The sequence below is a fragment of the Macroventuria anomochaeta genome (genome assembly GCF_010093625.1).
Source record: "Macroventuria anomochaeta strain CBS 525.71 unplaced genomic scaffold BU25scaffold_27, whole genome shotgun sequence".
Taxonomy (NCBI): domain Eukaryota; kingdom Fungi; phylum Ascomycota; class Dothideomycetes; order Pleosporales; family Didymellaceae; genus Macroventuria; species Macroventuria anomochaeta.
In genome coordinates, this window is record NW_022985388.1 from 178,364 (window position 1) to 195,192 (window position 16,829).

Sequence of the window (16,829 nt, forward strand, 5' to 3'; positions counted from 1 at the left end):
TGAGCATTTGTAGGCGTTACTAACATTTTTGTGGCGTTTGAAAGAGGAAAAGTATGGCATTTGTATTGTAGATGAATGAAAGATACCCACTGATCATTCATCTGTTCTCTCACTCCGCAGCCATTGCTCATGACACAGTTGTCCTTGCCCGCCCCTCATACCGTCACAGCCCCCACAACCCCCCAAGCAAAACACCGCCAAGCACCAGATCCACCGTCCCCATCCATACCTTGTGCCAACCCACCCACTCCCTTACCCCTTCCACCACCTTTCTCTCCCCTTCAAGCCCCTCAACCTTCGTTCTTCCCACCATCTCCGCCTTCCCACTTCGCCTCTGAGCAGCCATACCGATCAGATCTCTAATACTCCGGCCCACCAGCGGAACAAACGCGTAATGCGCGACCACACTCGCCAGTCCTATCTGGTAAAACACTTTACTCTCCTCCTATGCTGGGCTAGGGTGATTCAGTTGGGTGAGGAGGCTCAGGCTTGCAGACACGAGGGTCGCGGTGTTGAGTCCTATGACGCTGAGGACGCCCGTGTTGAAAAAGGATGTGGACCACTCCGGCACAAACACATCCTTGGCTTTCTCAACTCCTGCCTCCGCTTCCTTCCCAGGTTCATTTCCTTCCTCCTCAGTGACCTTCTTGGGTGCCGCATCCGGGCCAGCAGAAAGTGGGAAAGCGATGAATCAACGGGAGCTGGTCCGAGGAACGAGGAGTTGGTCACCCATTCCATGTACGCGTGGGTCAGCGATGCGGTGGTTGAGATGAGCGGGAGGATGCGGAGCGCTGTCAAAGCGGTTTGGGGGGGGGGGAGGGGGGTCAGGCTGAAGAGGGTTGTTGTCGCCATGCTCAATCTCCTAGGGGTAGTTGGTGGGTACGCGGAAGGTGATGCTGGTTGATACTTGGAACTTTGGTGTTGGGGATATGTGAGACGATTCAAAGTCATATGGGGTTGTTGGAGGTGGTGTAAGGTTGGTAACGGGAACTGGGGATATGGAGATGCTTACAGGCGGTGGTCATGTGGTTTGTTGCTGGTGTGAGGCTGATGGCGGCCTGAAGATTGGCGTCGGATGCAGTTGGGCTTTGGGTTGGGGACCCTATTGACCCTTCCCGCATCAACATCACAATCCTCACACATGATGATGCATCGACCAAAGGTGTTCTATGACTTGTGATGGAGTGAGGAGGATCTGAAATGCGTCTATCGTACTGTGACTATCCTTGTTCAAGACCTTGTTGCACCTCGATTCAGCCCTAAATCCCAGCATGCCAGGTTAACTTATCAAACCCTACAGTTACAAACCCTCTTGATCAAGAAATCAGACCGCTGGCAGCAAGGTCAAACTGTTCTTGCGTGGCTTCCAGGGCCTTGATTCTACCGTGCCGTGTACGTCGGCGCAGTGCTTGAACATCCACATTATCTTCCCTTGGAAGAACAGTAACACTCCGAATATGACTATCCGAGCGAAGCCCGGTGTAGGGTTCGACACCATACATAACGTTGAATGCTCGCCCCCGCGCACTTCGCAGCTTTGGCCAAGCTGGACGCCAACCATCCTTCTTGGGCTCTCGTAATGCGACGTCCGATTCCAGACAACGTTGACGAAACTGAGGCTCCGCGATGGTGGAGAGCTTGATGTAGCTTCTTCCCCGCGTGGCGCATATGCTTTCTTTGGGCCAGGTTGGCTCAGCCTTGTCGCTTTATGCAGTCAGCAGCCACACCCCTGTGACCTATTGATAACCTTCGATGCACAACGAGCTAAGCGCCAACTGCAGGCGGATGTGTAGTCCGAAAGTTGACACCAAGCCCTGCTATTCACGCAGCCTTGGAAACCAACTCTACATCTTCGGGGTCTCCAAAGCTACCCCTACTTCTCAGCTCGAACTCTTCAGCACGCTCGACCTTCCCTGCCTCATCGTCCGCGACATTCTTGAAGGTGCGATGAAAAACATACCCTGTGACAGCTGCTGCGCCCGCCAGCCCAAAGTACAGCCACTGCAAGTACGGATCTCTGGCCAGCGGTGCGATCAGTATGCCCAGAGCGCTACCTCCAGCACTCGTTAGGAGGAACAAGCTCATAATGAAACTCTTCATATTCTCTGGCGCTTTCGCATACGCCAGCTCCAGACCAGTGATACTTGCCAAGATCTCACTCAGGGCAATTAGAATGTAGGCTGGCACCTGCCACGCAAAGTGGACGTTGTTGGGCTTGAACTTGCCCTCGCCGATACTGCCAGCTTCGCACTTGGATGGATGCGAGTAACATGGCGTGGCGTTGTAGATGAAGGATTGAAGACCGCCAGCGTACAGCATGGCGACGGCTGCGATGAAGAAACCAAGCGTGATGCGGGTCATCGGTGTGAAAGCGAAGTGCAATCTTGTGCGTATGAAAGGGTAGATGAGGCGATCCATTATTGGTACCAGTAGGATGATTGTGATCGGATCGATATTGGGTAGGATGTCGTTTGGGAGACCATGCAATTGCATTTGACCAGCTGCGGGCAGCACATTAGCTTCAGTAACAAATAAAACGTGCGATGAGACGTACCTTGCGAGACAAAGTTGTTCATCATCTGCGAGTACGCAACCCAGTAAATGGGAAAAAATAGGAACACTTTGCAAGCCATCAAAGCTGTCTTCAACTCATCAATGAAGCTATCGTCCCACGAGACTGCGTGTGCACGGCTTCGCTGGGCGGAAGGTCTTGCTTTGTCGATGTCAAATCCGTTGCGCGCTACAATCCAGAGTGCACGGAAGCAGCTCCCAATGACACCACCTCGAGGCGGTTTGATGATATAACGGTCCTTGCCCCAGACCAGAACAGCGTACCCAACGCAGAACATGATAAGAGGCAGCAGATAGGCGCTCCAGAACCCAACATGCAGCTCGAGCAGGGTAGTAGCGATCGCGGAGACAGAGCCGACGTTGATACACATGTAGTAGATCATGTAGATACGCTGTACCGTGATCTCCGGATCAATGATTACTTGCTTCCCGTCTCTCCTTGTTTCGACGAAGGCGCTTGTACTGCGCACTTGCTCTGCAATCAGAGGGCTGACATTGCTCTTAATCCCACCTGTTCCAAGCCCGATAATCACCATTGCCGCCAGAAGGCCTGGAAATGCTGCACCGCGCTCAATGCTCCAAGGAAGACTCGTAAAGAACAAAACTGCGATGCCTGCCATGTACACTACGCTGAAACATTTGATGGTGAGGTAGCGACCGAGGTACTGGTCAGCCACCACTGCGCCTAGGATCGGCGTCACATAACACCAGAACTGGAAAAAGTTCGACAAAGCGGTTGCTCTAGACTGACTCAATCCCAAAGCTCCGGGCAGTCCGTTAGCGTCGTGATAAGAGTTGGCCATGTAGTTCTGGAAAGGGCCAGCCAGTCCGTAATACGCAAAGCGCTCGCAGAGCTCAACAATGGCGACGAGGAAGGCCCCATACGGCAGCTTGTCGGCTACTCGTGGGAGGAAAAGCAAATCCTCTGGTGTTGGCTTGGAACCGATGTACAGCGCGCTTTCGAGATCGTGGTCTTGGCGGTGTTCCAGCTCTTTGCCGTGCGCTGTCAACTCTGCACGTGGGTCTTCAGCCTGTGCGATTGTAGTGTATGTACCGCGCTGCTCGGCATCGCGTGTGCGCCATGATGATGCCATTGCGCTGTAGTCTCGATGCTATGTCAGGCTCAAGGTCAACGGACTCGATCAGGCCCTCTATACGAGCTCTTCCCCTGCCAACGTAGCTTCAACGACATGCCATCTTGACTAACGAAATAAGGCACTCCACAGAATATTGGGAAAACGAGGTTCTGAAGCGGTTGATCGTGTGGGTTGAAAGACACGATGCAGTTTGGCGGAGGTGAGACTGGCAACGCGTCGGGACTAGTCCCAAAAGAGATGGCAATACTGCGCCACCGCACGAGCCACTTCTACCTAGGTTCTACTTCTGCATGTTGGACTGCAGTGATCATCTCAGACCTTCAGGATCTGAGTTGAAGAGGGTATAGCAGGTTTCGGGCGTTTGCCTCTAGTGCCTCAGCTCAAAGCAGCACGACGTCCTCCAGTCGATCCATGTCCTCTGGCCACAGTTCGCCATACATGATCCCGTGCACGTAAACATGTGTATGAGTTTGTAATCTCCATCTACCGGCCTCAATAGAAGCGACATCTGCAGCCCACTCACAACCGCGATTACGTCTCCTTCCTGCATAAGACCGGCAAAGGATCTGACGCAGTGCCGAAGTAGTTGTGAAAGAAGCACTTCGACGCACACATATATTGTGCATATTGACGGAAGAAATTACGACCAAACAGTTTGAAGTCGCATTCTTCATTGCCTGCTATGGCTCTCCATCTGCGACATACTTTCTGACTCGCCTGGAAGAACTATCGACTAGCCTTCGAGTCGTTACCTGAATCGTGCGCAGCCTTCGTCGTATTTCCGCCATCTGAAATACATATCCTCTGGTACCAGTCACCAAACGCGTTCATTCCGGTGGCTGCCTCGTTGTTTTCGGCATAATCGTTGACTATTGTGCGTTGAAATGCCTCTTTAGAGGGCTCGTCTGTATAATAGTCGGTCCACTTGCTAATTTCAAGCCAGCCTCTTAAGATGGTGGTGACCAAGTGGTTGTGGGGCCTGGGTAAGTCTGACGATCTTGAAGTGGTCGTCCCCTAAATCGAGAAACTGAAGATGACGCTGGGTCACTGGGAAGAGCATCTGTTTTGTAGAAGACGGTGTCAACCACCTTGCCACGGAGGATGAGAGACCTATGGTCATATGAGAACGTCCACAATGGTATACCAAACCCTGACGCTGCGAAATGGTTTCGAAGAACGCCGTGTCGACAGTCACTTTGGTCGAAGCCCTGTCTACCCAGTCTGACACCCACATCACAGTTCGGCGTGTTGAGCAGAGTGCCCCCATCGCAGTCCACCTCGCAGATCGGCGTTTATCCATCCTATGTGTAACCCAGCGCGGTACATTGCGAATGAGATGGTGGATATTCTTGCAAAGCGATGACATTTAACCTGCAACGAATCGGTGCCGCTGCGTCCGCCGCGGGTTGCAAATCAAGCACCCGTAGCGAACGCGCGTCAACTACCAGGCATGACGATAAGGACGAAGCATGTGTCGATAGATGTTGAGGCCGTAATCTTTGGGCGGTGAAGAGGAGGTTCAAATTTTGTAGCTGCCTGCTGCTGCCCGCGGCTGTGCCAACCACATCGTCGCGCACTCTTGTTGTGTATCGTGACATGGCATGTGTAATTGTTCCGAGATCTGCAGCCTTGTCAATGTAAGATGTGGGACAGCCAAGCTCCTCAAGATATGAGTTCATGCACTATTGTGAAACACTCGTTAGCCGCCGAAATCCGAATGTGCACCGCTGCAACACCTCTGATGTCGGTGGAAGGCCCTGTGACGCTGTGTACCAGGTATGGACTAAACTAAGAGGCTCTTATCATCCAGCGAAGCACCGATCAACTCGCAATCGATGGCCACAACTCATCTCTTTGCCTTGAAAAACTGATCCAATCTGTTTTCGAGTTCCTTCATATTCATTTCTACGACCAGACTTCCTCTGATCCACTTCGGCAGCTTCTTCTGGATGCGTTCACCGCCATACCTCTTGTCCAGCATCATAATAGCCGCGTAGTCGCCTTTATGTCGAATCACGCGGCCAACGCACTGGTTGACAGCGCGCATACAGGCATTCTCATAAAAGTCTCTCGCTGCAGCCTTGCCATCTCCACCACGCGCATTCTCTTTCGACGTGACATACTGCATCTTCGCCTTCCACTCGGCTGAATGGGGGTTGGGGAAAGGCAAGCCAGCAACGATGACACCACGGCCTAGAGCATCGCTGAAGTTGATGCCTTCGGACAGAGTCCCTCCGATTACGGCAAAAAGAAGTGCGCCTCGGCCGTTGCCTGATGTCACGGTAGCGCTATACGCTGTAAGAACAGAGTCCACTGCCGCCTCTTTCGACGCAAAGGAGTTGCCAGCGGATCGTTGATCACTTCGCTGCTCGAGAAATATGGGCTTTACTTGCGTGAACCGTTCCCAGAATGTGACTTTAGAAGGCTGAGCAGACAGGCGCTTCCACGATGCAATACAGATGTCCAGGTATGCATAACTCGGGAAGAAGATAACTACACCGTCAGGGATGCTTTGAGCCACACTAAGGATAGCTTGTCCAAGATTGACGATCTTTGCACATAGTCAATATATGTTCAGTAGAAAGGAGGAAAGAAACTTACGGTGCTTTCCTTGTTCCGACCCTCGAAGGTGAAGTCGAAGTCAGCGCCGTTCGAGGCTTTCACTATTGGTACTGCCAGTAGGTTGGATGGTGGTATGACATGGCCGCAAGACAAAGTCTGTATCTTCCCAGGATCGAGGTAAGGGAGGAGGTGATGCTCGTAGTCGCTCATCTCGACAACGTCAATGGCAAAACTCTGCTCTGGGTAATGAGTACTTACTGGAGACATCGTCCCGCCTGCCAGTACCACAGCTCTTGCATCTTCCACAATGTCTTTGAAATGGTATGTGGGATCAAGAAGCATGTAGCGCAGAGTTTCTTCGTTTCCATCTTCCTTCGAGTAGAAGAAGCGGCCCTCTGCTGAGGGGTTCATCAACGACAGAAGGAATGACTGTACGTGCATGAGCACTGGTACAGTGTGTCGAGGAGCTTGAGTTGCTTCGTCTTTTCGTTTTGATATTGCTGGTGATTCGCCCATCTCGTCTGAGTACGCTGTATAGCCGTCGACCTTTCGTGCCAACTTGCTTTCTTGGAGGTATGCGTTGAGCTTGAAGATGTTGATCTGGTCGACGCCTTTGCCAGACATAATGGAGACCATATCGACCAAGCCATCATCCGCTTTCGAATTTGTGCTGATTGACTGCAGATACACAATGATCGAATCAAGGATGCGGATGATCTGCGCAACATAGACGCGATTTTTGCCCTTGAGCCGATTTCTGAACTTCTGTAGATAAGCCGTGAGCTGACTTCGAGCTTGCTGTACTTGAAACAGGGTCACGGAGACGGAATAGATGCCAGCTATGGCGTCCATCAGGTTGTGCGCTTCGTCGATGATCACTACATGGCCCTTCAGTGACAGGCCCAATGCCTCACGTGCAGACCTTTGCAGGAGTAAAGGGTACGGTAAGGTGACAATCTAGCAAATTAGCAATAGCTCCTTGTTAATCTAATTGATAATACTCACCTCGCAGAACTTGGTAGCTGGCCGTGAAGCATAGTATGGGCAGATTCCCAGCTTCTTACCAAGGACTCCCAGATCCTCGATGTCCCGTATCTTCGCAAGCGCGTGATCACGAAACTCATTCAAGAGAGCTTCGTCGTCTTTCTTGGGCATAGCAGGGCATCTACTTTCGTTCGACGTGGATTGCTGTAGTTCGAGACATCGTTCGTTGATCGCTGTTGCGTTGCCCAAGCGGCTGACTTTGAGATTGATGCAGAGATTCTTCCTCGAACCAAGGGTCAAGTGTTTCACATCTTCCGTGTCTCTGTCGATGTTTCTGGTGTCGGCGTCTTCTTCCATCGTGATAGCAGGAGGCATTTTGACTCTCGACAGTTCGCTTGAAAACTGTGTCAGCTGCGAATGCGTCCGCGAACAAAAGAAGATCTTTGTCTCATCGAGCACCTCTCCGTCGTCTGTCTTCGTCTCAACGAGAGCATAACCGAGCTTGTCCATCAACGCTTGAGTTTCTGCAGAGAGGCCGGAGCTATCAAATTTGCTAGCTTTCGCACTGTCAACCCTTTCTTGATCAGACTCATAGTCGTCGAGCGCAAATTGTGCCTCTGCATCCTCATTATTGGCATCGTCTGAGCCAATCCTTTGTCGTTTGTAGGTCTGAGTTGCAGCAGCCGCGCGCTCTTTGGCACGCTTTTCTTTGGTTTTGATCTTTGCAAGACGTTCATTGAGCTCCTGCCGGCGGCGAAACGCGTCCTGCTTCCGTTGCCTTCGGGCATGCTCCAGCATCCAAGGCGGATCATCACTGTTTGCTGTGTCGACCTCGAAGCCGTCTTCGAAGTTGCGGCGTTTGTGATCACGTAGCCAAGTCAAGGAGCCACAGATCAGACTTAACGATTTGCCGGTTCCTGTCGGCGATTCAAAAATGCCGACTTTGCCATCCTCAAGACAGTCGTAGACTGCATTCATGAATTGTTTCTGAATGTCATATGGCTCATACGGGTGGTGGAAGTCCCGCACAACATCGTTGTCGGTCATGATTGGGGGTGGCTGCTGATGGGTTCATTCGTCGAGAAAAGAAGACACCATGACGCGTCTGCCAAGCAAAATTAACACGGTAGCACGTGCCATGCCCCACCTTTTGTGGCCCACCTTGCTTCTATAAACTCCATCACGACCTTATTGTGTTCGTATTCGTTGTGTTGGAACGACTTTCCATGCCATTAACTTTCTTCTGAAGCTAAATCTGGAATTAAGCAGTAATGATATAGTTCTTGTCACCGTTGCTAGCAGAATGCCCTTCGCACAATGACCTCACCCAACCTCGGGCTCCATTGAACGAACCTCGTCTTCGTTGATGAAGATCATCGACGGCAGAAACGTTACACAAGTGCTCACGGTATTTGTCGACAGTGGATGCTGACTTGGTGTTCCTCATCGAAGACACTGCGTCAACTGTCATGACGATGGCGTGCTGTGACACAAGACGACTGTGCACCAATCAATGCGTCGTTCATGGAACAGGTATCACACTTTATCAACACTCTGCGAGCGCGACATCCAGCGAGCCGATGATGGCATTGTTTGCTGACAATTGACGCGTTCCTTCGCGGCGCGTCCCTGTAATAGTATGACTTCCTTCAAAGTACTCAGAACTGCTGTAACGGATGTTACATGACCACTCAAAATGACTTCACACGAGAACCAGCCCCTACTATCACCTACCTTCTCACAGACCGACAGTACCAAAACTTACGTCCAAAGCGATGATAGACGACTACATCAACCATCGCGCTCCATTGGGGACAATGTGCTACCCGAGACCTCAACGCTTGGACGAAAATTACCTGGTCAAGCGCCTTTACCCTCGTCATTTCACGCGTTATCTGCAGCGGTATCTTCGCAACAACGGGCATCAATGTAAAGGCGGTTGGAAGCGTCGGCCTCAGTCTTTCCGCTATGGGTACTCGGCGCAGTCATTGTAGCTTGCGGGCTTGCTGTTGTGCATGCTACCTCGATTTGGAGGCGAGGAAATCTACTTGGAGTTCACATACCGAAAGCCTGGATATCTGGCCAGCACACTTATGGCCGTCCAAGCGGGATTGCTAGGCTTCACAGCCAGCAATTGCATCGTGTCTGCGACTTATACCCCTCAAATTGTCCAATCTGCAAAAGAGTCAAGGACCGCGGGACCGCAAGATGTACACACTGCCTTCAATTACTACAAGCCGAACCGGGATGGCTCCCCGGGCATCAACAGTAACAGGCGAAACCAACTCTTGCAACTCGGTTGCAGATGATTCTGCGGGTCTTTGTAAGTGATTATCGTAAGTCTCGGTCATGGTAATCTGTGAGGTCGCACTGGCGACTGGTGTTCAGGTAATATCGTTCTCAGTGCTCTCGACATGAGAAACTACACTTTCAGCACTATCTTCATCATGCATACGGCAGGCCCCGCTGTAAAAGAATTGTGTAGACGCATCGCTGCTGAGGTCCTTGATACTTTCGGCAATGCGATGTGCGTCCCAGCGAAAGCCACGCTCTCGTTCGAGCATGTGTCCAATCCACTCGCTTGGTATGTCGTCCGATATCGGCCCAAGAAGTGCTTTGATTTTGTCGCGGCCCCGCAGCGATATCAAAAGGCCGACCTTTCGACCCTCGGGTCCTAAAAGGTATATACACCACAACAGATTTGACTGATCTAAGAAGCAAGATCAACCTGTTTAGCATGATATGGGGTGAGTTGTCCCTCGATAGTAAGGTGGGCTTTAAGCTTGTCCATGGTGTATCCTTCAAAGCTATCCACATCTTTAGGAAGACGCATCCAAGTGACCAGATGTCCGATGATGAGTTCCTGCCACTTCCGGGCTGCAGTAACGTGGCGCCATGGCACCAATACCCATAGTGTCCCAGTTCGCCCTAGTCAATGGACACAACGAAGTCGGTGAAGAAGACGCTATTGTTTTTGATCAGTATGTTTGATGGCTTGATATCCTTTGTGTCGAATCTTGTTGTCGTGCAGAAAGCATAATGCCGAGACCAGACAGCCAAAGAATGTTCGAAGTATCCACCGTCTTCCATCGAGGTTCGGCTCCTCCAGGAACTCGACCAAGTTGCAACCAGCGACTGGATACATGAGAATTCCGACATGTTTTGGGTCAGTGTAGCTTCCAACCAGATCCACAATGTGCCGATGAAATCGTGACAGCCTTTTGAGATTCAAAAGCTCATTCTCAAACTCCCGCAGAGTCTTTCTGACTTTTCGAAACGTTTTGCCTTGAGGTATCAATTTCCGAGCAAATTCCCTGTGAGTCACAGTGCTGATCACTCGATCGACAAATCCTGAACCGCCTTTACCCAACTGCCCACAAATCTTGAGAGGAACGTCATCCAAGTTTTGGATGTGGCCATGTGGCGCATCTGCTCATTCCAGGGCCAGAGCTTTGGTGTCGCATACCAGATGTTGCAGCTTGATGAACTGGTCCCTGGCGATATGGCTCTTTAACACATCTGGTAGTCCGCGTGAACTGAAAGGGAACGAGAAGTTGGTGATGTCGTTAGCAATGAAGCCTTCTATAACCTCCAGCTGGTTGACCAATCGAATTAGCGTGTAGATCCTCGGTATCCGGCTCCAGGTCTTTTGCGGCGTGCGCTATAGAGTCGCAGCTATTTCCTGAAAGTCATTTTCGATAAATGGTTGTCGTTCGCGTAAGATACAGGCATCTCGAACCTATGCTTTAAGTGGCTCTTCCTCGTGAATTTGCGTTGCCATCGGGTAGGCATGCGCACGACTGTTACACTCGAAGTTAGATGCGCACCGTCACAGACCGCAATGCGCTACTCTTGCACGGCAGTACCTGGGCCGATTGTGAGGGTAAATTTGCAATGACGCGGGGATATACAAGATCAGGTCATGAGTGCTCAGCCTTAGACGCCCAAGCCTTGCAAATTTGTTGCTCACTTGCATGCAGCCAAGCGCTTACATCTGGAAAGCCAATAAGACAGTCGATTTGGTCCAGGTGACGCATTTAAGATTCAGAAGCATTGGAAACCTAGTCTCTAGCGACCTGGTCTCCAATGCTGGACGCCGGAGCATAATTCTCGGGATACACGATAGCCTCGCCGGTTGAGCTTAAACTTTTTCGAAAAACCATGCCGTTGCTACCTCCTCGACCCCGGCATGCCTCTCAATCTCATCCAACAGGTCTGCAAGTTCTTCGCCACCTTGTTGCCTTCTCAGCCAGATGCGAATTGCTTGTCCTTCGATTTTGGCCCTTCGACTCATCCACCATAAGTCGCCAGTCGTCAACAGGAGGTACCACCATCCCATGATGAATACCGCCCTCATTTCTTTGGCTTCCAAGAGCTTGAGAAACTCGGGTGTGATGACTGCCATGATGTACAAGAAGTTCAGCGCATTCTCATGCGTAAGTTTGATGTTAGGACATTTCGACAATGCGAGTATAGGATGATAGTAGGCGTTATCATTTTCGTCAGACAAAGGTGTAATACCAAAGATCTTCATGACGCGAGCAGCGATGTACGGTCCTGATTCGGTAGCTGTCTCAATAGCTGTCCACTCTGGTACTGTGAGGCAGCTGTGGTCTTTGATAAGACCGCAGAAGATGCTGTCCGATCTCAGAGGTTGAGCAAGTCGCCAGAGGTGCTTCTTCCCCTCGCCGATCCTCAGCCAGGAGAGGTCGTCTGGCTCTTCCGGTTTCAATGGCCACACGTCATATGGGTTGGTGGAGCTGATCGACCAGAATGATGCAGCACCTATAAACACTCCGGTGGCCCAAATGGCATCACGATACGATGGCGGAATTGGCCGAGATAGGACATCGTTAAAGAGGTTCGAAGCCGTATTCCAATGTTCGAGTGCTATCTGGCTGCTGTTGGTGGCAGAAGCAGCTGCTAAAGGATTTGCGAGATGGGCATCGTGCATCAAAGTTACACTGAGAAGCATGTGCATCAGAAAGGAGTGCTATCGTACTGTTAGCACTGCCAGTTTATGGACATTCGGAGACCTAATCTCACCTTACATGCAAGTTGACATATGAGATCGCGATATAATGGCGCCATCTGTGGGTTGCCGATAGTCACTGAGGTCCGCTCCCTGAACCTCGAAAGGATCACTAGTCGTTTATTGGTGAAGTGCCAAGACTTGTTTATCCAATTGGGGTTCGATGTGTTGAAACGGAGAGAATCATCGATAACAGTGGTCAAACTTGAGTTAATAGAAATAGAGTCAAGCGGAGGTATCCATGAGTTGATACCATTTTCTTGATGCAGTACGCATGCTTCAACGTCCCCTTCGTCAAGGCTACATGACTCCACAACAGTGTTTGGCTCGAGTAGTACCTGGAAAGATCCCTGAGCATCGAGATCTAAAGAGCTTTCCAGGCCGGAGTAGTCGCAAGACACGCCATAGAGCTTGCATTTCTTGCAGGAAGGCTGAGCTTCGTCGCACTGTTTCGTAGTCATTTCATCAAGTACAATGGAATCCACCATTGATCTGACTCACTTTGATACGTCGCAGCTTGCAGTTACCACACCCCTTTCTTGACTTCGCATGAGCACGTCTCTTCCGAGCAGTCTCAACCCGGGGTCTCGACACGACCGCCGGCATGATCGATCGCAGTCAGCACAAAAGGTGATGATCTAGCTGCCTTTCGTATCGCACGAGTGTGCTGCATGAAGACCTCTCGTACTGAAGTGGAAGAGTGGTGGGGGGAGTCAAGGCCTCCAATGACCGATAGGTGCGGCGCTAGGCTTGCGCTAACAAAACGATCTAACTTCTATTCGTATCGCAACTTCCGAGCACCTGATTGGCTGATGAAAGACCGTCCTCAAGGGTAGTTCGAGTTGCATGACGATCACACCTGCACGACAGAGGGGACTTCAAAATCACACAATCGCATTGAGCATACGAATCTGTCCGCGCCATGACCGCCAGACCATTATTCCGGTCTACCTGCGCACCCCCTTAAGCCCATGGAACTCACACAGCATCCTCCCAAAAGCCGCTCCAACCTATTACTCGCATACATCAGCCCCCTATACTCCCTCAACTCCTTCATAATCTCACAAGGCTGCAAAATGATATCCATCACATGGCCTCTGGTTTGTTCAGCCACGTCTGCAAGACAGCTCAAGTTCCTGTCTGTCTTCTTCGGAATCGGTTGGCTTGAAGTTACGCCCGAACTCCAAAGAACCTTCATCTTCCAATGATCCGAAAGCACTGCGCCTTAAACATTATTCCATGCCTTGTTCGGGCGAGTGTTCGTCAGAGGCATAGCACCAGAGGAATTGCGGTAAGCGAAGGAGGCCTTTGACTATGCCATCAAGAGTCGAATAGGCGGTCGTGTCAGGAGTGAAGATAACCTTGAGGAGTGTGGTGGTCAGGCTTTTGATGACGCTGTGTTGGCAGGTCTGTCGAGTAGATATCGATCTTCCAAGCTGTCACACTTACCGTCTTGTAATTTCACCTTCACCTCCCAAGTAAAGATTTGTCAATCATGGAAAAGATCAAAGATATTCTGTCAGTTACACATGATCAGAGGCCAATCATGGCATGTTAATTGGATGAAGTGTGAAAAGCACACATTACATTAGTGGGTTAGGCATCACGACGCGGGTGGTCGTGATACAGGAATCTAATCTACTTAAGGAGCGACTTGACACTACTCTTTCTACCTGTTTATTCATGAATGTGGTAGCGAGGGCCGCACCTTCACTTATAGGACTGCACGCATGATGACAGCAGGGCATGTGGTGACAGTGGTCTGCTGAGTCTGCGTGACCGTAGCGTCGTTAGTGACGGTAGCGGTCGCAGCAGCAGTGGTGTACACAGTGCTGGTGGTAGTAACGACGTTGGCAGGTATCGCGGTGCTACGATGTGATTAGTGTATGCTGTTTGAACGTTAAGAGAGGTCACTTACACAGTGGTGTAGTAAACAGAGGTAGAAGTAGTAGTCTGGGTCGTTGTGGTGACTTCCTGGGTAAACGTGAAGTCGGGGCCGTATACTCCACGCTTCTGAATCTTCTTCTTCGGTACTGTTGGTGCGCGGACAACACGCTTACGATGAAGCTTGAGCTTGGTGGACGCTGTGCACTCCGTGAGTTGGCGAGCACCGAAGACGTTGTCGTTCTGGCGGATTTCAGCGATACTGCTCTTCTTGTAGCAAGGGCCGGGAGATCCCGGAATGTATGACACATCAATACAGCTATTAGTGTTGTCGCAGTCCGCGATACACTCGTTGAGTGTGTTAGTATATGATGTACCTCCAGTAACTGAAAAGTTGTTAGCGGTTTCCTCTTCAATGAGGACAGCCAATACATACTATCATCACCATAGCGGTCGGAGTAGCACTCAATAGCATATGTAGCTCCACAGTTGCTTGTGTATTTCGAACCATCGGATGATGGGCAGCCGAGTGTCGCGCCTGGGATCGCAGATGCAGCGCGAGCAGCGAACAAGAAAGCAGCAGCAGCAGCAGAAGAAGCTGATCCAGAGCCAAGTCCGCTCGTTGGTGTGCAAGTGCACTGGTATCCTGTACCGCTGATTGTAGTCGTAACAGTTACGGTCTGCACTGGCGTACCAGTTCCCGATGTGACAGCTGGCGATGAAGCCGCAGCCGAGGACGAAGCCGCAGCAGCGGAGCTCGAGGGGCCATTGATCAACCTTCCACCAATGATGTTGGCGTTCTGGTTGGCCGTGCCAGCGCTGCTCTTCAGGTAGCAAGGCCCGTTGGATAAGTAAGAAACGTCCATGCAGCCATCGCGTCCAGCGCAAGCAGCGATACAGGCCTCGTACGAGCCAGGGTACACGGGCGAGTTGGCCATGTCATTGCCACTGCGGTCGATACCACATTCAACGAGGAATGTTCTTGCGCTTGTGATGATTGTCTGACCATCGCTTCCAGGGCAAACAACAGAGGACGTTGCGACGGGAGCTGTGGAAGTGGTGGTAGCACCGGTACCGGTAGTGGAGGAGGCAGTAGCCGCTCGGCTCGAAGAAGCTGCAGCCGAGGAAGAGGTCGCACCAGAAGCAGTGGAGCTTACTATAGAGGCGAGCCTGGCTCCCCAGACACCATTGTTGGAATTGGGAGCTCCAAGACCATTCTTCAAGTAACAAGCGCCGTTCGGAACGTAGGAAACAGCCTGGCAGCTAGGAGTAGCAGCGCAAGCGTTGAGACAGTCGGCATAATTGGTTGGGTTGGAGCTTGCTGTGCCAATATCGTTGTTGGCGCGATCGATGTAACACTCGATGACAAATGTGCCTGCCGAAGTCGTGAAGGTCTTGCCATCGTCTCCAGGGCAAGCAGGGTTGGCACCAGCTGAGCCAGTCAATGTGGGTGAAGCAGCGGACGACGATGATACTCGGGTAGAGATAGTACCGGAAGATGATGCAGCAGCCGATGTGGCCGCAGCAGAAGACGAAGCGCGCGCAGTTGGTGTTGTAGTGATCTGAGTGGTGGATCCATCGTAGGTTCCAATCTGCTTAGCACCCCAGACATTCAGGTTGGAGCTGCCAGGGTTGGCTGTGCCCTTAAGATAGCAGGTGCCACCAACATAAGACACTGCGTTACAAGCCTTGTTGGTTGCGCAAGCATTGACGCAATCTCCGAAGCTGTTGAAGTACTCGGATGTGAGATCTCCACCGGCGTAGTCGGTGTAACATTCGACATAGAAGACATCGCCGTTGTAGTAGAAGATCTGTCCGTCGGAACCAGGGCAAGTGGGGCTGTCCGCAAATCCGGTCGAGGTTGCAGCAGGAGATGAAGCTGTAGCAGTCGATGCAGCAGCAGTCGAGGTTGCACGAGTCGAGGTAGCTGCAGAGGAAGCCGCCTGGGACGAAGCCGCCTGAGAGGAGGAAGCTGCAACTGTCGAAGAGGCAGATCCGCCTGCCAAGCTAGCACCCCAAACACCGGAGTTGGAGTTTGGAGTACCCTGAGCATTCTTCAGGTAACAAGGACCGTTGGGTGAGTAAGAGACATCAACGCACGTAGGAGTGTTGGCGCAAAGCTGAATACAGCCGTTGAAGCCGCCAGAAGGATACTGGACGCTGAAATCACCGCCCGATCGGTCGATATAGCACTCAACCACGAAAGCGCCTGCAGCTGTGTTGACAGTCTTGCCGTTATCACCTGGGCATGAGATGTCAGTAGACGTAGCCGTTGGCGATGCTGCGGAAGAAGTAGCAGAGCTCGACGAAGGAGCCACAGCTGCGCTCGAAGAGGAACGTGCTGCAGAGCTGGATGGTGAAGCAGTAGCACTCGACGATGGAGAGGCCGCAGGGCTTGACGAAGCAGCAGGGCCTGAAGACGAAGCGGGGCTAGAGGAAGCTGCAGCACTTGAAGACGGAAGAGCAGCAGAGCTCGATGATGGAGATGCTGCGGAGCTGCTGGGCGCGGGCGCGGCAACTGAGCTTGAAGAAGGGGACGCTGCCGAACTTGAAGATGTTGCAGGGCTGGAAGATGAACTCTGAGCTGCGGTAGAGGAAGCGGCAGCACTGCTCGATGAAGGTGCAGGTGCAGGACTTGATGATGTGGCAGGGCTAGATGATGGGCTCTGTACGGGGGTCGATGAAAGAGAAGCAGCTGG

The 16,829-nt window shown here is 51.6% G+C and overlaps 6 protein-coding genes across 6 annotated transcripts; 1 reads left to right on the top strand and 5 right to left on the bottom strand.

Moving 5' to 3' along the window:
• Positions 1 to 55: 55 nt before the first annotated feature.
• Positions 56 to 922, bottom strand: BU25DRAFT_412901 (uncharacterized protein). Its single transcript, XM_033706906.1, has one exon. It carries the CDS (start codon positions 850 to 852, stop codon positions 520 to 522), a length of 333 nt encoding a protein of 110 aa, XP_033559288.1. The 5' UTR covers positions 853 to 922; the 3' UTR covers positions 56 to 519.
• Positions 923 to 1,821: 899 nt separating this feature from the next.
• On the bottom strand, positions 1,822 to 8,261 carry BU25DRAFT_346606 (DNA repair helicase; the record flags this gene model as incomplete). Its single annotated transcript, XM_033703108.1, has 6 exons — positions 1,822 to 2,501; positions 2,555 to 3,669; positions 5,537 to 6,219; positions 6,270 to 6,440; positions 6,489 to 7,187; positions 7,236 to 8,261. The coding sequence occupies 6 exons, from the start codon at positions 8,259 to 8,261 to the stop codon at positions 1,822 to 1,824; spliced, it is 4,374 nt and encodes a 1,457-aa protein (XP_033559289.1).
• Positions 8,262 to 11,355: 3,094 nt separating this feature from the next.
• On the bottom strand, positions 11,356 to 12,852 carry BU25DRAFT_450198 (uncharacterized protein; the record flags this gene model as incomplete). Its single annotated transcript, XM_033709685.1, has 3 exons — positions 11,356 to 12,207; positions 12,261 to 12,692; positions 12,748 to 12,852. 3 exons carry the CDS (start codon positions 12,850 to 12,852, stop codon positions 11,356 to 11,358), a joined length of 1,389 nt encoding a protein of 462 aa, XP_033559290.1.
• A 259-nt stretch (positions 12,853 to 13,111) lies between these two features.
• BU25DRAFT_122863 (uncharacterized protein) lies at positions 13,112 to 13,590 on the bottom strand. Its single transcript, XM_033700449.1, has one exon. It carries the CDS (start codon positions 13,442 to 13,444, stop codon positions 13,184 to 13,186), a length of 261 nt encoding a protein of 86 aa, XP_033559291.1. The 5' UTR covers positions 13,445 to 13,590; the 3' UTR covers positions 13,112 to 13,183.
• Positions 13,591 to 13,960: 370 nt separating this feature from the next.
• BU25DRAFT_346405 (uncharacterized protein) lies at positions 13,961 to 15,176 on the bottom strand (the record flags this gene model as incomplete). Its single annotated transcript, XM_033703095.1, has 4 exons — positions 13,961 to 14,114; positions 14,165 to 14,516; positions 14,567 to 14,668; positions 14,783 to 15,176. Coding segments are annotated over 4 exons (1,002 nt in total), but the record flags the coding sequence as incomplete, so codon positions are not given.
• Positions 15,177 to 16,383: 1,207 nt separating this feature from the next.
• Positions 16,384 to 16,713, top strand: BU25DRAFT_460580 (uncharacterized protein; the record flags this gene model as incomplete). The annotated part of the gene is made up of 1 exon (XM_033710364.1): positions 16,384 to 16,713. One exon carries the CDS (start codon positions 16,384 to 16,386, stop codon positions 16,711 to 16,713), a length of 330 nt encoding a protein of 109 aa, XP_033559293.1.
• Between the last annotated feature and the right edge of the window lie 116 nt (positions 16,714 to 16,829).